General features: G+C 22.8%; 4 protein-coding genes across 5 annotated transcripts in view; 2 read left to right on the top strand and 2 right to left on the bottom strand.

Moving 5' to 3' along the window:
* LOC122718814 overlaps positions 1–10,788 on the top strand; it is a 33,052-nt gene extending 22,264 nt beyond the window's left edge. The window contains exons 3-5 of the mRNA XM_043944163.1: positions 6,940–7,025; positions 7,572–7,696; positions 8,777–10,788. Of these exons, the coding sequence (XP_043800098.1) occupies positions 6,940–7,025; positions 7,572–7,696; positions 8,777–9,313 (748 nt within the window). The 3' untranslated portion in view covers positions 9,314–10,788. The remainder of the gene's footprint in view (positions 1–6,939; positions 7,026–7,571; positions 7,697–8,776) is intronic.
* A 1,550-nt stretch (positions 10,789–12,338) lies between these two features.
* LOC122718827 (adrenodoxin-like protein 2, mitochondrial) lies at positions 12,339–14,415 on the bottom strand. Its single transcript, XM_043944180.1, has 4 exons — positions 14,072–14,415; positions 13,511–13,623; positions 13,193–13,325; positions 12,339–12,633 (listed from the first exon to the last, which is right to left on the bottom strand). Exons 1-4 carry the CDS (start codon positions 14,218–14,220, stop codon positions 12,543–12,545), a joined length of 486 nt encoding a protein of 161 aa, XP_043800115.1. The 5' UTR covers positions 14,221–14,415; the 3' UTR covers positions 12,339–12,542.
* A 683-nt stretch (positions 14,416–15,098) lies between these two features.
* LOC122718831 (survival motor neuron protein) lies at positions 15,099–16,567 on the top strand. 2 transcript variants are annotated; one of them, XM_043944186.1, is made up of 6 exons: positions 15,099–15,233; positions 15,330–15,503; positions 15,664–15,774; positions 15,875–16,194; positions 16,298–16,368; positions 16,440–16,567. In XM_043944186.1, the coding sequence occupies exons 1-6, from the start codon at positions 15,192–15,194 to the stop codon at positions 16,496–16,498; spliced, it is 777 nt and encodes a 258-aa protein (XP_043800121.1). In that variant the 5' UTR covers positions 15,099–15,191; the 3' UTR covers positions 16,499–16,567. The 2 variants fall into 2 exon arrangements, with proteins under 2 accessions (XP_043800121.1, XP_043800122.1); XM_043944187.1 differs by having other exon boundaries at positions 15,664–15,778; positions 15,897–16,194.
* Positions 16,568–17,158: 591 nt separating this feature from the next.
* LOC122718881 (katanin p60 ATPase-containing subunit A-like 2) lies at positions 17,159–21,512 on the bottom strand. Its single transcript, XM_043944257.1, has 9 exons — positions 21,507–21,512; positions 20,968–21,072; positions 20,627–20,697; positions 19,251–19,424; positions 18,773–19,055; positions 18,471–18,639; positions 18,288–18,400; positions 17,815–18,014; positions 17,159–17,580 (listed from the first exon to the last, which is right to left on the bottom strand). Exons 1-9 carry the CDS (start codon positions 21,510–21,512, stop codon positions 17,211–17,213), a joined length of 1,491 nt encoding a protein of 496 aa, XP_043800192.1. The 3' UTR covers positions 17,159–17,210.
* Between the last annotated feature and the right edge of the window lie 53 nt (positions 21,513–21,565).

The following is a 21,565-nucleotide window of genomic DNA, read 5'->3' as shown; positions in this document are numbered from 1 at the left end:
ATAAGAAGAATGAAAGACAAGTGGTACTGTTAAGTGCCAGCTCATTACTTAAATAGTGATAAGGGATCTCTAGTGCTACTAATCCGAACACGCAGCATAGTAGACTTTTCAAATAACTTTAAACAGAATGGCTGCTGCTTTGCGAATAAGATCTATTCTTCGACGCTAGATGGCGTTTTCTTATTAAAAGCATATTTTTTTTTCTTAATGATTTTATGTTTGAATGTCTTCAATAATTCAAATTTATCGTGAAAATTGTTAGTAGATCGATTTGAATGGATTATTGTTTTGAAGTCGAAAATTGATTGTTTATTTTGAATTTTTTATTTTGTTTATTTTGAAAAGTGATTGAAAAAAGTTGAGAAGGTTAAATTGGAGGGAAAATATATAGGATAAATTAAACAGAAGATTATATAGATTATTGTTTGAGTTATTTTGTTTAATTACTTTGCAATAAATTAAATCCTTATAAATAATTATTAATGAAATAACGAAATGTATAATATACATAACATTAACAAAACAATTAATAATTATCTATAAAATCTAATATCTAAAAATCATTAAAATTATGAATGTTTTCATCTTATTCTTTTGTATTATTTTTATTATTAATTTAATAAAAATATAATTTTCTTTATTAATTTAATAAAAATTTATGTTTATAATATAAAAAAAATTGATTTGTAACTAATATCGAATTACTATGTTCATTTTTAAAGTTACTTATATCTTTGAATGAATAGTTAGATTAGTGGATGTTAAAATGATGTGTTAAAATTAGCGGTCGAATCGGCTAATTTGTGAGAAACTGGCTATAATGTGTTTTTAACTTAAAAGATGGTGGCATAACGTAGCTTCGAATGATCCGTGAAGCTCCACGATTCGAATCTGTCATTAAAAAAGCCCATCCGTCGCGGAAGTCTTGTTCGTTTTTCATCGACGACCGGGTTTAATGTTACAGGCGTGTCTGGTTTCTGTTCACGGCAGTTCTTCGTGCGTCAGAGCGGCCAAGCATACGCGTGCGGCCCTTCGTCTTTCCTTAAGAAAGAGATAGGAGAGTCTTTCGTGGCTGTTGGCATTCCACACCTTCGAATCCGGCGTCTGGAATTTTTTTCCCCGACACGGGGCACTGGGGAAAGGGAATAAATTTGGCAGGCCATGACTGCGCCTTAATATTCGAACAAGAAAAGAGAGAGAAATTCACGTGTTTCTAAATATTTGTAATTTATTTTTCGATTAATCTCTGATCAGCAATCGATAATTTTGATTTGTTTTCAGGTTAAATTAGCAAAATTGAGGAGAAATTTAAAAAAATTTGCATGGTTAATTTTTTTTTTTTTGATAGGTAAAATATTATTTTTTTAATAGATTTCATATTAATATATTTGAATTATTTTATGTATAAATATTTTAATTTTTTTTCGACATAAATGTAATTTTGTGAATATTTTAATTTCTTTTCCATGTAAACTTAATTAATTATAAAAAGTTTAATAAGTAAAAAAAAATATATATATATATATATATATTTTAATAAACGTAGTAATCTTTAAATATACAATGTTTAAATTGATGTGTCAAAGCTATTAGTCTTTTCTACGCCTACATTTTGTAACCATGATTGATATCTCGAAAATTTAATACACCAAAGAGAAATAGACTTTTAAATAGATACGTTATAAATCGTCTCTTGAATATAAAAGACTTCTTTCATGAGGATTAAAATATCGTGAAATCAAATTTTATAACGTAATCTATGATTTTGGTTTATTTATTCAAACAAAATGTGTCTATAAATGTGTGACAGAAGTACTCCATAAGTATAAACGCTAATGGATGAATTAAGATTTATTTTTGTTATGTTAATAATTATTATTAATTATTCATGCATAAACTATATTGAATTATGTTTAAGCATTGTTTAAACATTAATTTACTTCTTCGCATATTTATCATGTAACAATTTTAAAATAATAAACAAGAATATTTTCAAAAATTTAATCTAATTTAATTCTTTATCTCAGTCAGACATACATATCATGTATGTTTAACTTTATTTTGCACTAATCAGATTTCGCATGGAATGCTATATTATAGTAAACATATAATAATCTTTTGGATATTCTACTTCATATAGAACTTTCACATCAAACATTTACGTTAGTCAATCAGGATTTCAATGATACTATATATATATATATTTTTTTTTACGGCAATGAAACAGTAATTTTATAAATGTTCGTAATAATGTAATATATATATTTCTATGAAAATCTGTCTGGCAATATACAATCTTTAAGAATGAAAAATTAACCAACTAAATTGATTATTCTGTAAAAGAAGGAACAAATGTCAGGAAATGATCGTAAAAGCATACAATGGTTCAGTTGCAATAACCTAGGAAGAGAAACAGGTGCTACTCGGTCGTAACGGTTGTCGTGGTTCGTTTCAAACGAACCATGGCCACCTTTTAGTTTCGGCGTCATTAAACCTTCTCTCTTTCCTTCGTTCAAACTCATTTAAAAACGAAGAAAATTTCGAAGGTAATTTGATATTACCAACTGCCGTTTTCGTTCTTTGTTCAGTATCATATGATACAATGATAAAACCTTTATTTGTAAATTTATTGCTAGAATAATATTTTAGTAAAACAGATATTACTTTTTAAATTTCTTTAATGTTCAATTCATTTTTCTAATATTGACTTCTAATGATACGATCATATCATTATTAAGAAGAATATAGAAAGAGTCAAGAATGTATGTAAACATACATGATTCGTCATTCACGGTAGTTGGTACGGTTCACGTGCATGATCTATCATTCGCGTAACAATTTTACAATTCATACCGTAGAAATGCCGATCCGTAATGCTATTTTCGCGCATTCTCGATTGCTTAGAAAAACGTTTCCAGTATATATATGGAGACAACTTTGTTTTTCTTATTGCAATTCAAAGTGTGAAGAATGGGATGTTTTTGATCGATTCATAGACAAATGATACATATTATCATTTGTCTAGCACTTTAGGAAGAAGAATAATAGATAAATAGAAAACAGTTATAATGAGGAAGTATATTTTATCGAAAATTATTTTATTTTTTGTTAACTAACCTCACTTTTCCATCAATTAAAAAAATAATCCAATATTTTGTAGTTCTAATCATTTTGCAATAAATACATTACCACTTCTATTATGCACGTTTCAGTAAATAATTTATCAGTTTTAGTAAAAGTAAACTCTACTCTAATGAGTAAATAATTAGACTAGATATAGATAAATAATTGCTGAATAAATTTTTTATGATAGTTTGTTTCGCATATGATTTATAACTACAAGTTGATTATTCAATTAATGAATGCTTCTTATATGGAAATTAGAAGTGCGCAAAATACATGGTTGACCGGATATGTAAACCTTTTAAATAAGTTACCAATTTGTTCAGATTATCAAAAATGATTTGTGATAATTCGGAGATTTCGTGAAATGTATCAAGTCACTATAAACGAATCAAAATCAAATGTCAGATTGAATTTAATATTAAAAATAATAATGTCTTTGTTTGTATTAAAGTATACTAATTTCTAAATCTAATCAATATCATAAAAGCTTCTTGAGAAATATCTCTATATAAGTGAAGATATTATACAGCATTTACTTACATAATTTTCTTATACGATTTACAATCTCTTTTTTCAATGGAAAAAAAAAAGAAAAAGATTTACCAAATGTTATTGTTACTGAAGCAAAGACGCTCTGGTGATTCTTATCTTCATTCATCTCTTCGAGTGAAACTATTTGACGTCGTGTTGAATAGGCTCAGACGGTTTTGTCGGGGACCCGTGTCGTCGCCTGTAGTCGGCTCCTCACGATCGTGAATAGAGAGACTCGTACGAAATCAAAGGACCGACAGACTCTTCCTGCTTAGGCGAGATCAACGAGATCTCGTTGAATGGAGACTTTACCTTCTCGCCGTATTATCCTCTAAAGTCACCGGTAAGTCGTATAGCCAACTGATGCAACTCGCGAGTAAAATGAGCTTCTCTTGTTCAAGCTCTGTTTTTAAGAATATCAAGATTATTGTGTAATGTGGTAATTATTTTCGGTTAAATTTATTTAAATAATGATTGAGAAATTATAAATCTTTGTTTTCAAAGTTTTTCAAATGTAAACATAACCTACTTTAAACTCACGTGCAGTGAATATAAATAAAACTTTCGCGCATGTCTAAAACAAAAGACAATGCGCGTGCGCCAGTACTCGTCACTTATGAAACCATATTGTGTCTTATATGTTGAGACTCTCTTTGTGTTGTCATTATATTAATTTCTGGCCATTAATTTTAATACATTAAAATATACATATTATTGATCGCAATTGCACATAATTTATTAATTTAATTATTAAAGTAATAAAATATGAAGTACATGAGAGTTCTTATATTAATATATGAACTGAATTTCGAACAATTGGTTCGGTTCATAGGAAATTTTCGTGTTTCTAAATCGGTCGAAATTGCATGCGAAAATGCAGGTCAGAGAACCGTCTAATATTTATTGTTCAGATCGCGCATTCAATCTCATTGTTAATAGCGCGGTGACACGCCATTCTTTATAACTATGCTCCCTAAATTTAGCTTTTAATCTTTTCGATCCAATTAACTCACATAGTGAAATTTATTATGTATACTAAATTTCTATTGGGAATTTAAGATATTTAATATTCAATATAAGTTATAGGTTTTCTTGCAAAAATTTATAGTATTTATTTATTTTTATTTATATAATATTATTATATTAATTATATAATATCTATAGAAAAATTTGTATACAAGTTTTTTTTATTAATAAATATTAATTTCTAAATTTTTTAATGTTAATTATTTTTTTTATAAGATAATTTTTTACAGATGCAAATAATTTTATATATTTATATTATTATTAACTTATAATAATATTTCTTAATTTCTTTAGAAACAAATTATCAATTTTTTTACTAAAATTTATTGTTCTTTAAGGAATATCTAAAAGAGTCTTGGAATTTTATGAAATTTGAGGTTTGATCAGTGTCGTAAGAGTTATATAGCACTTTGAGATGAAATAGTCTAGTGAGGAGTTTAAGGTGCGGCGAAGGAACGTGGAATGTTGCAATGGAAATTTATTGCAGTATTAGTAAATAGATAGATTGATCAAATTTGTGTGCAATATTAATAGTTTATCTATTAATTTTTTTTTCTTTGATTAAATGATTTTGTAAATTAAAAAATCATAGCATAAAATATGATATAAAATAAATAAACTATATTATTGTATAATAATTTTTCTCATCTGCCATCTATAGATCTTTCATTAATTTTATAAGATAATTTCAATTGTGGATGTTGATTATTCTTTCTGTGAAGAAAACGAAAATGGAAAATAAATGTTCGTTCGGAATAACTAACGTAGAAGGCTAAATTTACGCACGTGCACGGAAAAGATCAACGAGGAATTAGTCTAAAACTCGATGTTTTATTGGTATGGTGTTCTTGAAACATATCCAAAGAGGTTGTCGACCTCGAAAGGGATGGACGCAACGGTTTCTTAAGAATTTTTTATTTTGCCTCATTCTAATGAAACTTGTTTAAAATCAACATATATCTAAATATATATTATCAGTTTTGCAGAATAATAAATGCTTAAAATTAAACAATGTTGGATAAAATATGCTTTTGTTTAACTCTTTTTATTTTTGATATTACCTTTGTAATATGTATTATTTACTACATTATTTAACTATTTATTATCATTTATTAATCTAATAATAACTAAATAATAATTAAAAATTACAATTAAGTTAAAAATTAATAAGAAAAAATTAATAAAAGAAAATAAAAAAATTTAACCAATAATAAAATTATTAATTATCGATATCATATTTTTTTTATGTTAATGAATATTAAATTAAATTCAAAAATTTTGTGACATATTTTGCACATAATAAATAAAATAAATAAAATAAAATAAATAAATTAAAATACAATACAATATAATATAATATAAAACATTTAACATTTATTGTATTATATACATATTGTATATATACATATCTATCATTGAAAAACTATTTTCAAAACCTGGACATTCATCGATGTACAATCAGAAATAAAAACGACTTATGACTATACTTAACAATGTTATAAAGAGACATTCAAGAGAATGTCTAAGAATACAAGAAGAATTATTCCAGGAAGAACTTACTCTTCCTCGATTCCAGTTATTATGATTTTAGCGCGTGAAAATTAGTCGCAACCAGAAAATGTCCAAACAAATTATGTTTTTCCATCGAAAATCTATATGGTATGATTCGTTTTACGATCTGGCATGTATAATCGAGCCTTTTAAGAGAGAATCGGCAAACTTCTTGAACACCGGTAATTGCGGTGAAATCGTTTGTGGTTGTTGGAAATTACCAGTATCGTTTGCGGTCGGGTTAGTTGACGTGCGTGAGCGGAGAATTATATAGAGCAATGTTGCTTTGTCGTTTGACGAATATACATAATATGTTTATGATAATATGGTGACAGAATAATAAAAACAGAAAGGGAAAATGGAGAAAGATGATAAATAGAAAAAAATGAGTTATAAGAGTTATATCGTTTATATAAATTTATTTTTAATAATTATACAAATAATTATAAAATAAATAAAATAAATTATTCAACAAGTTAGTAATCAATAGTTAATATATAATCTTTTAATTATGTTTTATAGTCATTTTTTTATTTTCATATTATAATTATTTTTTTATTTTCATATTATGAATATAATTGTTCTCTTTAATTATAATTGTTCTCTTTTAAATTATATTTTTCATTTTTTTTTCAAAAAAAATTTTTTTGTTTAATTATCGCAGATTCGCAAAATATTTTTTTCTTCAATTTATCTTTGTTTTAGGAGTAACAAGTACCTGCAAAAATCATCCATCAGCCGGATATGTGCTGTCGGAGGATTTTTCATTAGCATTCCTGTCTTTCTAACTGGTAAGAGGCTATTCATTCTATCAAATTTTATCTTTTGGAAGATGTTGTCGTATTCATACATGTATCTTTAATTTTCTTTTAACTCAAGTATAAATCATAAAATATAACATAAATATAACATAACATAATTATAATTAAACATTATTTTTGTTATAGAAAAATTCATAATAATTATCTTTTATTAGTCTTAATTAATTCATTCTTAAAGAAATTAAATTGTATATTTCTACCATTAATGAAAAAATTGAAATTCAATTTGAAGTTTATGTAATTTAGTTACATAATTTTCGTTTGAATTTTCGATCGTGATAAACTGATAAATTTTGTTTAAGCATTCAAATTTAAAAAAAAAAATATGTTTTATGCTTTAATAAATTTAAAGAAATTAAAATATTTTTTTATATATTAATATTGTTTTTTGGATTTGTATGATATATATATATATATAATATAAATATAAATATAAATATGAAATATAATAAAAAATATAAATAAAAAATATAAATATTTATATATATATATATATATTTCTAACAATGCTTTCAGGTATGATATTGTACACATTCATCCAGTTTCATTCAACACCGGCAATCGTCACGTCCGTTTTTATAGGTCTTGGCATTGTGTTTTGTGGATGTGCAATGGTTCATAACGTCTTCGTGTGGCAGAGGGTAAATATGTTTTTTCATTCAGAGATCTAGTATGTTCAGAATATATTTTATATATTTTTTATTTTATTTTATTTTAAATATTTTTCAAAAATATAACTTTATTCTTCAAACTTAGCATAATAATATGGTAAATTTCATAATAATATATATTTCGTAAAAATATAATATAATTAATTGCAAAATTTTAGAAAAAATATTAGAATTTTATATAATTTTTTAATTTTAATTGTCTTAATCAATTTATACAAGAAAAAATGTTAAAAAAATGTAAATTTCAAATTTATATTGTAGAATAACTATTTTACTTAAAAATGTCAAAATATTTTATACTGGCAATATTTATATATATAATAATTTCATAATTATATTCGTTATTAAATATTAAGAATTTTTTATTCTACAATTTATCTAAATTTCATATAAAATGTAATCTAACTGAATGCACAAACACTACAGAAATAGCCTTCGAGAATCTTATTACGCAAGCGTACACGATCAGTATATGTTACCTAAAACGTTCAACTATGTCGCGTTATTCTGTTCACAAACTATATTAAATATATGTAATTATTGCCTTTTTTTATCAGTATTTTGTAATTTCAATTACGAATTCTTTGCTTATTCGATAACATACATTTTTTATGTAAAAGAGTTAGATTATTTATTTATGCCATTTATAATTTTTTTTATATTTGAAACATTTTTTATATTGAAAACATCAGAAAATAACATATGTCATTAAATTATATACAACATATTTATATATATTTATATATATCAAAATATTTAATAATATAATTATATTGAAGAAAAGAAAGAATTCAAAAGAATTCAGAAGATAATCCAACATTTTTTTATGTCATATCAAATTCATTGACAGTGGATAGGAAAGACGAATCACATAAATCACATAAATCCGAATCAAACTTACAATTATTATATTATGTCTTAGAAATCGGTTTATAAAGTTCTATTAAAACAATATTATTTTTCTTTTTTTTCTTTCAAATTCGAAAATATATATATAAAATACATTATGATCAAACTAACTCTTTTATTATTATTATTATTATTTTCTAGGAGAAGACGAACGCTGTGAAGGCGTTAGCGCGCGAACAATGTGAAGCGGCGGTACAATTGCAACGTCAACAGCAATTACAGCAGCACCAAAATCAACCTCAATTGCAACAGCAACAACAATTACGTGGTCCATTGACTATCCACTATGCTGGCTGTCCTACAAAAGTTGGCTCTGTGACAAATCAACTAAATGCCAGTCATACAATACACAGTCGTGCGACACAATACCAACATTATCATCATCATCATCATCATCGACACGTGTCAATGTCCCCACCGCCCTTGTTGCTTTCATCGCCAGCTTCGATCGCAGCGACGCACAATCATTTAAATGTGAGCGGACATAGAAACATAGTTACGCCACCAGATACACCGGCGGATAGATCGCCACCAAGTCCTGGAAATAAATTGAATAGATCGCAACACTTGCCGCGGGAAGCGACTGGCAGTGTTAGCCCTGGACTTCCAGCTGCCACATTGGATTTAAGTAGTGCAGCAACTACTAATAGTCCTCATGAATTGTCTACATTGGTTTAGAATCTTGATTCAAAGATTGTTTTTAATGTAGAATTGAAGATTAATGATTGATTATTGATTTTCTAATTAAGTTTTGATTAAAGAGAAAAGCATTTCATTATTTTTAAAATTATAGACTCATTTCAAAATTTGGATGATTTAATTGGTAGAAAAATCGTTTTTCGTGAACGGTTTGGTTAAGCGATTAATTCATTTCTTTTCCTACAGTGGGCACTAGTATACAATGTCATTTCTGTGGTTTCCCGGTTAACCTGTTGCTTGTAGAATTATATAATCTTGTTGTTTAATATTTATATTTTGTAAACTTTTTAATTTTTTTTGGATTTTTATTCAGTTTTTCTAAAGAACTTTTTTTTTAAACCATAAATTCCAAGTAATCGGAAATATGGAGTAATTGTTTCAATAAACAAATTCAGTCAATTAGACTTTTTATAATGAAGTTTGTTATAGAAAGAAAAGTAATTTAATGTTATTTCGAAAATGAGGAAAAAAACATGGATTATTATGAGAAATAGAAAAACAAAAAAGAAAGTAAAATTGTTCGTTAATATTAATTACAAATAAAATAATTTTTAAGAAAACGTCCAAAAGACGTAACGAAAAAAATAACTAATTTATATTCGCGTGTATCTTGCCATTACCATTTTATTACTATTATTGATATTGTTAATATTACTTAATTACTATTATTATTAATATTAATATTGTTACTATTATTATCATTAATGTTATGAAACTTCTAGTCCTAGGTTACTTTCGCCTTCACGAAAGAATAATTTTTTACTGTTGCGCGTAATTCAGCGATTATAGAATTGTCGTTGTGCATGCACAGTAGAAAGAAAATTGGCGAAGTGCAAATCTTGAACTATAAAGAGTAAAAAATATATGTAGATGTACAAAAAAAACTTTGTATTCGTATTATATAAAATTTAAATTTTATAACTTATGGTGGTATTTCGATTTTTCACTATTTACAAATTTTTTTCATTTTTTACAACTATTAATTTTATTTAGAATCGAATAAAACATTTTATATTTTTTAAACGTAGAAATTATAATAAAATATTGAATTTTATGTATGTATGATAGAAACTTTATAATTCGAGACTAGGACTTCGATCAAGTTCACATTGAACATAAATCATTTTAATTTTGTTATTTAAGCGTGTATACTATACGTGTTTGTTCCTTCTCCTCATGTGCGCAGAATTATAGTTTAATTATATTCATAAATACAGTTATCGAGTCAAAAATCGATATGTATTTAGACTTTAATATTTAGAATTATTTAAACGCGAAATTAAAAAATAAAAAAAGTATTGTTTTCATGTTCCATTCATAATATGACCGATCGTTTTCTATATATAAAATTCTTTTAAAAAAAATATCTAGATTTTTTAGTTTATTTTTAATTATTTCGTATTTAATATTAATTTTATAAGTAATGTATTTATACATTTTTTTATAATTAAACATTGAATGAAAGAGATGAAATCAAACAAACGAAAAAAATTTGATATATTGATATACAAAAATTAGTGGAAAATTAATGTCATATTTAAATAGCAAACATAAAAATTATTATCTTAATTTTAATATTTTAATATAAAAACATTTTTCGACTAAATAAAGATTTTTGAAAAATTGTTGAACAGGGTAAATGTTTATAGTATTTACTTATTACATTTATAGAAATATGATGTTTTGAAAGATTAAAAGTATATTATATATAATATTTAATACGATTCTTCATTGTAATTATTATGAAAACATTCCTAAATATATATTTATAAAATATTTTAATCTACCGACGAAATAAATTATCTCTAGATACTTTTATTATGATTTTCAGTATATGTATAATATTATCATATATTCAGCAAGAAAAATACTAAGAAAAATAAAAATTTAAAATGTTATAAAATTTTTGAAATTTCAATATCTTTCAAAGCATTGTTATATATTTGCTATATAATAATATTAAATCGATAGAAAAAAATGAAATTGTTTGTTTATTTATTGTGGGCGATCAATTGTTGTTTACTACTTCAGTGTTCAACAAAATATATCAGAAAAAATTTATGATCTTCGTGAGTTACAAATATAAATCATTTATAAATTTTTCATATCGTATTTAGATATAATTCGCGTTTAGATAGATCAGTGTACATACTATGTAAAACAATTCGGAATAGAGAAATATAACACATATGTTCTGAATTGTATTCAAATTGGGCAGGGTAATATTGTACTGAATGAAAATATGTAAATTTTACGGTATAATGTTATATCGAATTTGTAAGTAGTGTAGAAATAGAATATTTTGCACGTAACGAAATATACAAATGACAATACACAAATTAAATTATTTGTTAGGTCCATGAGCATAGTACAAAAGTGTTTTAGCTTTATGTACTGGTACTTACAAGAAATGTATTTAGTATGTACCTAGTTAAGGAAAAAATAAATTATTCTGAACAGATAATGGAAATTTAGATTCAGTAAAGCATTTAATTTATAAAAAATCATATAATTTATAAAAAACGAATGTTCAGAAATATAAGTATTTTGTTTAAAAAAAAAAGCAAATAAAGTCAATAATAATAAAATAAAATTTTTTAAAAAGTATTTTTGTTTAAAAGATATTTAACTTATTAAATAAATAATCTTTTTGAAATTTTTAAATAAATAAAATTTTCAATATATAATTATATTTTAATATTATAATATAAAATAAAAAAATATTTATGTATTTGAATTTATTACTGAAATAATTTATTACTGAAATAATTTTTAAAAAGTTTATGTTAAAAATATATCTTATTTACAATATTAACAATTTAAAATATAAATAATTAGACAGAAAAATTACAACATGTTTTATAATTGATAATATATTTTAATATATATGTCAAAAAATATATAATCTATAAATATATAATTTAAATATATTATATATTTAATTTTTGATTTTAACTTTTAAATGATAAAAAAAAATATATTTCTTTCATAATTATATAAGCTTTTTACAGTAACAATATACAAATATGGAAATTATAACTTTACATAAATCTTATTGTTCTCTATAAAAATTGTCATTTCTGCTACAACATATGTCTTAGTTTCGCATTTAAAAATGAACTTTTTTATTTATATATTTCAATCCTAAATTTTTTGTCATTATAATAAGAATTATTATACAAATTTTTTAAACTATAACAAATCTTAGTTATGCTCTTGCATCATTAATTGTTGTTGGAACTTTTACCTCAATTCCATCAAGTTCTTTAGTCATTACTATTTGACAGCCTAGTCGTGAGCTGAAATAATAAAGAAAAATTTTGAAAAAAAGAGGTAAAATTACCAAAAAATTTGAAATGTTATTTTAATATTTATTTATGCTCAAGGATTTATAAATAAAAGATTATGAAAATTTATTCACATAATTTTGGTTTCATAGAATTCAGAGCTAGAAAATTGAAATTCTACTTAAAGATACAGTGATCTATTGTATGATTATTTATTCTAAAATAAGTTTTATAATTATATTTAATATATTTTATATAATATTTAATTTTGAAAATAATATTGCAATATTTGGTTTTATATTAAAATATAAATTATATATTTACAAATATTTTTTAAAATAGATTAATAAAACAATTATTTAAATAATTAAAATATTTAATATATATATATCATTTTAATATATATTATAATATGCATGTGAAAGTGATTAAACATGTAAGTATATATCTCTGAATTTTCTTAATAATAATGAATCGAATCAAATTCCATTATATTTCAATTAATTACAAAATTATTTTTAATTTTATTACTTTTATTTTATATTAAATTATTAAATTATTATTGACTTACGTGTCTGTTAATTCATATGCTAGATCTAACATATCTAATTCTTCATCTGTTGGTTTGTCAGGAAGTATATCATAAACTTCTTTTGGAAATATCAAATGACATGTACTACAAGTTAATGTTCCCTCACAAGCACCTACATAAATAACAATATATCTTAAAAATTATTTATTTAAAAATTATAATTCACTTATATGGTAGTGAAAAAAATATGAAATATTATTTTTTTTTCTTACAATTATTCTAAAGTAAATTATATTTATTATTTATATATATTTTATTATATTATTTTAAAGCAAATTATGTTTTTTTAGAACATACCATATCCATCTAAATCAATTTCATTGTTTACTACTATATCTAAAATAGTATCTCCAATTTTTCCTTTTGCTTTGATTCTCTCTCCACTTGCCTTAACAAATGTTATATGAACTCTAGAAATAATTAGATTTAAAATAAGATTATTCAAAAATACATATACATAAATATATATATTCATAAAATTCATATCATATCATATATTATACATAAAATTTTATTTAATTTTTTTTATTTAGATAAGATTTTCAAATTAATTTTAATGATATGTTTTATAATATATTATAGTATATGCTTGTATATAAATATACATGTATGTATATGTAACGCGTCATGTTTTTTTTCGAATATATATTATATACGTATATGTAGTAATAAAATTAAATTACATTATACTATTATTATTTATGATTTATAATAATAAAAATAAAATATAATTGTTATAATGCATAAGATTTACATAATTATTTTATTAACATTATTATATTTTTATGTTCATAATATTGTTTTTATTAATACTACTCTATTAATACTATTTGTTTCAAAAAAAATTGCGTCACTTACTCTTGTTTTTCTGAAAGTGGTTGTGTCGTTGATGTTCCTCTTGTTGTCTGTAAAAAAGGCAACATTGTGTTGCTTGTGAATTTTGAATAATTCGAAGCAATGCAGAGAATTGATCTCGAAAACTTTTGAAATTGATTTACTAACGCCATTCTACTAGTATAAGTATGGGACACTACGTCGAATACCACAAAAGTATTACGATAAATACCAATTATAGTTTAATTGTACTTTGTACAGGAACTTTCACGACATTCTTTCGATCAAATACTACTGTGTTCTTTTGTGACGACAGGTTATAAAATAGTATTAACTGACATGTACCGAGCACGTGTTTCAAACCATGCGTTATAACATGAGAATTGCCACTACAAATAATTGATTTATTAAAAAATAATTTTTTAAAAAATTATTTGATATTATATAAATATAATTTATAAAATATATATTGTTTATAAATATATATTTTATATATATTATCTCATTTAGTAATAAAGTATACAATTTACTATTAAAAATCTAAATATAATTTGTCTTTTATATTTTATATTTTTATTTTTTTATTGTTCTTTCTAATCTGTTGTTCTTTCTAATAAATATGGCAAATTAATTGCGAACTTATATGGAATATATAATTATTGTAATTTAAAATGACAATAAATATCATATAGTAATATAATTATATGTGTAATTTTCAATTTTAGAAATGAATTTTTTAATAAATATAAAATTAATATTTATATTTCTAAGTAAAAAGAACAATTTTAGTTTATTACATAAATAAACTATCATACTTTGATATCTTAAATCTTATTTTATTATTATTATTAAATCTTTAAAAATATTTTAAAAATATTAATATAATCATATTATAAATAAAATAAAATACAATTAGTGATAAATAAATAAGAATATTTAATTAATTGGTATTAATCATTCTTAAAAAAAAATAATTTCTTGAATAAATAGATATCTATTGTTACTGATCATAGAAAAGTTTTCATATTATGGTTGGCATTAGTGATAGTATTATCATTGTTTACAATTTGTTGCGTTTAAAGAAATGTAACAAATTAATTTTTCGGAAAGAAATTTAATATTTCAATGAAATTATTTTCATAAAATGGCAGATGATAATGTTCTTTTCATACGGGGAAATGGAAATGTATGTGTATATTTTTAATATCAAATTTAGGTTATAATTATTAATAAGTTAAATATAAGTACTCGTATAAAATACATAACTTGTTGTTTTTAAAAGAGCACAGAGCATAGTGAAGATGTGTGGGATGATAGTGCATTAATAAAAGCATATGATAAAGCAATAAACTTAGCAAAAGAAGAAGTAGGCAAGCGTATGGGAATAGGCATTAAAAATTCTGAATGCAAACAAAAGTTACAAAAGCAATCTAAGCTTACAAGCAAACCATACAAGGTCATGATTTTATTATAATTTTATAAATTTAATTAATTTTAATTGAATTCTATAAAGTGGAAGAAAAATTAAAAAATCATTCAGTATATTAGGAAAAAATATTTATTTTATTTTATTTACTTATGATATTAATATATATATTTAAATTTTTTATGAATAGAAATGGATTGTAGGGGCACCTTGTCGTGCAGTATACTCAGAAGATGGTGAAATTTATGAAGCAATAATAACAAAAATTTATGAAAATAATGGAACTTGTATTGTAAAATTTGTAGGTAATATTTTTAATCTGATTGTAATATCACTTAAAAAATATATTAAAATCACATATATATATATTTTATAAATTTTGTAACTTGTCAAATGACAAGATTTTTTTTTTAATATGTTTAGGTTATGGCAATACGGAGAAAGTAGAATTGAATTCTCTTTTGGAATCAGAAGGTTTACAAAGTCAGATAGCTCAACAAAAAAATGCTATGGAACATAAATTTGATGAAGAAAATGAAGAGATTAGTGAATCAAATTTTTCTACAAATATGAATTCAAGAAAATATAGTGGAGAAAAAATGGATTGTGAATCTGAAGAAACAAAAACTTACAAACATCAATTTATGCCTGGAACATCTTTTAATTTAATGGCAGATACAATGCCACCTGCACCTCCTTTACCTCCACAATTAATGGCTAAGTAAATAAAAGTTTTATGCAATGTTTTATCCAAGTATTTTATATTTATCCATGTAATTATAATATTTATTTAAAAAAAATTAAATTTAAATAAAATTTGTTAGATTACCAGATAATGATGCAGAAGCACTTTCGAGTATGTTAATGTCATGGTATATTAGTGGTTTTCACACAGGTAAATTATTTATAAACTTATTTTATATGAAACTTAATGGACTATAATGGACTATAATATTTGTTTTACAGGTTATTATCATGGTTTAAAACAAGCAGAGAAGAATCAAATAAAAAGAAAAAATTGTTGATTATACATCCTTTTAACATGAAATACAATTTTTATATAATAAGAATAATAATATTGATATAAAAAATCACTATTTCATTTTTTCATTTTATATGGTTTATTGAAATCTTATTACTAGTTGTAGAAAAATATAATATATATTAATTATTATTTAAAATAGAAATATAAATTTTATTTTATTAGATTTCATTAGATTTTGTTTTTCTAAAAATAATTTAAAGATTATAAAATACAAGGATATATGTTATTATATAGTATATATAGGATATATCCCAAAAATATTGATACATATATAAACTGGAGATTTCTAAGGTAATTTCAAGTAACATTTGTAAAAATTTTCGTTATGATTTTATTAACTAGTTATTAACAAAAAAACACTGACCAATCACGAAGCGCGTAGTTTAGTAATGCAATAATAGTAGCATTAGCTATGTGCGGCAGCTTATTAATAAAACTGTAATGAAAATTTTTGCAAAGGAAAATGTTGTTTGAATATGTTACTTTTTATTTCAAAAATCTCCAGTTTAGGAATATTCCAATATTTTTGGGACATCTTATTTATATATATTATTGCATATATATTATGTTATTATATAATAGATCAATGACATTTAATATATTTTTTTAATATAACTTTTAATATAAAATTAAAAAAAATTTAAGTATAATAATATTTTAATTAGTTGGTTTTTATTGGATTTAATTATTTATTATTTGTTATTTGTATCCCAGTTATCATATATATCCATATTGGTTACTGTAGGTACTGTTTCTTTAAGTAATTCTTTTAATATTTCAATATTCCTTAATTCATATTTCAAATCTGTAATAAATATTTCTTTTTTTTCAAGATTTTTCCACATTGGAGTTACTTCTAACATCCATGCTTGTTTACAAAGCAATTTTATGTCTGCACCAGAATACTGTTTAGTATAACTCATTAAAAAGTCTACAATATTTTTATTCTTTAATAAATTATCACTGAGATATAATTTAAATATACCAAGTCGAGTAGCTTCATTGGGTAATGACACGTATATTCGTTTCTCAAGACGTCTAAGTAAAGCTGAATCAATATTCCTATCAAATAAAATCATTATTATAAAAAAATTCTAGATAAAAGAATAAAAAATTTAAATATTTTAAATATAAAAGATTTTTTACATTTTTTTAATAAAAATTCTATATAAAATATTATATAATAATGTAATATATAATATAAGAATCTTTTTCTTAAGATTTTTTATATATTTTTCACATTTTTTTTATTAATATTATTACTCTTACGTATTTTTATTGATTGCATATCATTACCACGGACAATTAGTTGCAGCTAGAAGTAGTACATTTGAATTATCAGTAGATACTAATCCATCCAACTTAGTAAGAAGTTCTGATCTAAATCTTTTTGCAGGTTCAGATAACGAATTATTTTGTACATTTGTAGCTATCCAATCGATTTCATCTATGAAAATAATTGTGGGCGAATGGCTATAAGCAAGGTCGAATAAAACCTATTTAAAATAAATTTATTTCATATATAATAAATAATATAAATTGTTAAATATATAATTGTTTTTTAAACTAGTTTTTTACTGTTTTATAGTAGTATTCTATTAAAATATATATATTATATTGGATATAACTTTAATTATATTATAATGCTTCTTTGGAGCATAATTTTTATCTAAAATATTTTTTCCAAAAATAAGTGAGATATTTCAGATAATAAAGTTGCACAATTACTTTACGTATATAAGATCTTTCTTTTATACAGGATAACTTACACGTATGTATTTTTCGGAATCACCTCTCCATTTGCTAACTAAGGAGCTAGCTGTTATATTAAAAAAAGTGCATTTGCACTCTGTTGCTACAGCTTTCACTAACATTGTCTTGCCTATTTCGTCAATTTTTTATGAATATTTTTATTTATTTGTATATAAAAGAAATAATGATATATGTCTTACCTGTGCCAGGTGGTCCATATAATAGAATACCTTTCCAAGGAGAAAATGGACCGGCAAAGAAGACAGGATATTTAAGAGGATATACAATAGCTTCTTTAATAGCTGTTTTACAGTCATCTAAACCTACTACATCATCCCAATGTACATTTAAATTCTCCAATACAATCTCCTATATTACAAAAGATACATTAAAATACATGCGATGAAATTATAATATTCGAATTTTGTTTTTGTTTCCTGTACAAAATATATATATATACATTGTTATAGAATTATTATCAATTAAATTGATGTTTTATTACATGTGATATATCGACAGCAATTTTTCGCAATTCTGAATTTGCTGAATATAGTTTTTCGATACATTTCCATATTTTCGATTGCATAAATTTTTCTTTTGGAATGTCAAATTCTTCTGATGAACTATGTTCTACTTTAATTATGTTCTGATTGGAGAAAATCGGTTTTACTGTCATTGCAAGATTAATATTATTTATTTCATTATTTATTTCTTGTATATTATTTTCTTTCACTAGTTCACTTTGCGATTGTTTGGCAAGCATTGTGACTTTTGTCTTACTTTTTCTGCAAAAATCATTTATCAAAATTGAAATCTGTATTAGTTTTATTATGGAACAATTCGATTATTCATAATTATATTTAACAAATAATAAATAATTTTGAGTTTTTAAAAATAAGCGCATAAAATAATAAAATATTACGAAAGAAAAAATTTTAAATTTTTTAACTGAATAATTTAAATAAACAAATAAAACTTACTTTTTATCTATATTTGTTGCATTTTTTTTACAAAACATGGGATATTTATTGAATTTCATATGATAATAACTTTCAAATTCCATTATAATCCTTTCTAAATCGATATTATCGCAAACTTGAATATCGGAAACAAGTTCAGCTTCGGAAATTAGTGTTTCGCAAGTTTCTGTATAACTATAAAAAAAATTTTTTAAATATTGTTTAAAATAATATTGATTATTGTATCTAATAATATTACAATATACAAATAAATTTAAATATTATTAAATTATATATATTTATTTATAATTAGTATACAATTATAAATATTGATATTAATAAAATTAATAAAATTAAAATTAATAAAATTAATAAAATTATAATAAAATATTAATATTAATAAAATTATGTTAATATTAATATAACGATAATGATTTCATTGAAAATTTAATAAAAAGATTTATTATTAATTTATTATTAAAATCATAAGATTTAAATATTTTTTATTTTTAATTAAATATCACAGCCGTTTTTTAAGAATATAAATTTTACAGAATATATATAGACAAAAAGAATAAATAGTGAGAAAAGAATAGATATAGGATAAAAATTGTAGAATCAGTTTCATCTCTAGAATTCACATGAAATATAATTTAAAAGAAAAGATAGTAGAAAAATAGAGATAAGAATTGATCCTCAGCATTATTTTTTGAATGTCAAAAAAATCTCTAGACCTTGAATAAGATAAAATAATTGAGGATTACCATCATTTTTTTAAATTTTAAAGATCTCTTTTAAATACTCAAAAGATGACATTAATCTTCAATTCTTGTTTCTAAATGTATTTCATTTGCGATATCTGAAGATGGCGTTGATTTTCAAATTTGTATACTATCTCTGTTCTCCTACTATTTCTTCTCCATTCTTATTTTTGGTATTATACTATTATGTTATTATAAACGAAAAAATGAAATTCAAAATTCATAATTTTTCCTTCAAAATTAAAATATCTTGATTTTTAATTTAAAAATATAAATATTAGATTTTGCTAGAATCTATAGTCTTTTGAAATAAATATTTTATCTGGTCTAGAATTTGATATTTATAAATTATTATAAATATCAGATACATTATCTTATAATATAAATATAAGATACATTCATTTAAAAAAATAGTATATATTATATATTCGTTAAATGTTTATAAAAATATTAATTATTGAATATAAAAAAGGATGTAATTAAATTATTTTAAATTTATAAATATTTTTATTTTATAATTATTAATAAATTAAAATTAAATGATTTAATATATCGAAACATACGTATATATATTCAAGAAAAAATTTTAAATGAATAAATTTAAAATAAGAAAAAATTTATATTTATAATACTTACTTATTTTCGTTCAGATAATCATATATAAGATATAATATATTTTGACGACGTTGTGAAATACGATTCTCCTCCTAATTAAAAATTAATTAATTAATAATTTTTATAAAAAATTTTATAAATATCTTCTCTCACTTTTTCAAAATAATGGAAGAACGAAATACTATTTTTTAATAATTTTTTGTTTGTTTATTTCAATTGTTATTATTAATATGTATTTTTCAATTATAATTGCAATAATAACTACGAAAAAAACAAGTCGTAACAAACAAATCAAATTAAAAAAAACTTTATTTTTTTATGAAAAAGTTTTGTACAATTTTGGGGCTGTAACATTTCCTTACCTCTTTTCGCAAACCGTGACGCATCTTATTCATGCTTCCTTCCATAGACAAAACACTCATGATGATTATGATGAATATAATATTTTTTGATAAGCAGAAAAAATCCTGTTAACTCTTTTTTACGAAAAATAAACATAAATCTAAATATCTTATCTAATCTGTCTGATAGACAATAGAGTAAATGACAATAACTACAGATCCGTATCAATATCCGTAAAAACAACCCGGAAAAATATTATTTCAGCTTTAAAAATAATCTCGAAATGATAATTATTAGGACAATTCATTCATAAAGAATCGAAGACTTGTTTCAAAACACAGATTCGTTGCTATGGTAATGTTAATTCTGTATTAGTTCACATATATATTCTATACATTCTATACATAGTAAAGCTTACATGATAACTTTACATATATATATATATATATATATACTAATGTAGAATAGATGTAAATATAATGTCATCGTAGAAATTTTAAGTCGAAATCGCACGTCAAAAAACGTCAAAAACGGATGTTAAATCTCTCTTTTTAACAACCGTCATAGCATTATATTATAAAATATAGATGTCCTGTAATTATTTCTATGCTTAGAATA

Source organism: Apis laboriosa, unplaced genomic scaffold (assembly GCF_014066325.1).
Source record: "Apis laboriosa isolate Shangri-la unplaced genomic scaffold, ASM1406632v1 scaffold68_cov148, whole genome shotgun sequence".
In the NCBI taxonomy this organism is placed as follows: Eukaryota; Metazoa; Arthropoda; class Insecta; order Hymenoptera; family Apidae; genus Apis; species Apis laboriosa.
Note: the sequence above shows the minus strand (reverse complement) of the source record. Positions and strands in the feature narration are given on the sequence as shown.

Bases quoted from the DNA above. Each gene is read 5' to 3' on its own strand.
- LOC122718827 (XM_043944180.1), bottom strand. From the start codon at position 14,220: ATGGCGTTAGTAAATCAATTTCAAAAGTTTTCGAGATCAATTCTCTGC. The intron at 13,624-14,071 runs GTAAGTGACGCA...AATTATTTCTAG, and splicing joins CCACTTTCAGAAAAACAAGA to AGTTCATATAACATTTGTTA. The intron at 13,326-13,510 runs GTATGTTCTAAA...TTATTTATGTAG, and splicing joins AATTGATTTAGATGGATATG to GTGCTTGTGAGGGAACATTA.
- LOC122718831 (XM_043944186.1), top strand. From the start codon at position 15,192: ATGGCAGATGATAATGTTCTTTTCATACGGGGAAATGGAAAT. The intron at 15,775-15,874 runs GTAGGTAATATT...TCAAATGACAAG, and splicing joins GAACTTGTATTGTAAAATTT to ATTTTTTTTTTAATATGTTT. The intron at 16,369-16,439 runs GTAAATTATTTA...TTTGTTTTACAG, and splicing joins TATTAGTGGTTTTCACACAG to GTTATTATCATGGTTTAAAA.
- LOC122718881 (XM_043944257.1), bottom strand. The intron at 19,425-20,626 runs GTAAGTATTATA...TTTTTTTTATAG, and splicing joins GATTATCTGAACGAAAATAA to TTATACAGAAACTTGCGAAA. The intron at 17,581-17,814 runs GTAATGATATGC...TTTATTTGATAG, and splicing joins GCTGCAACTAATTGTCCGTG to GAATATTGATTCAGCTTTAC.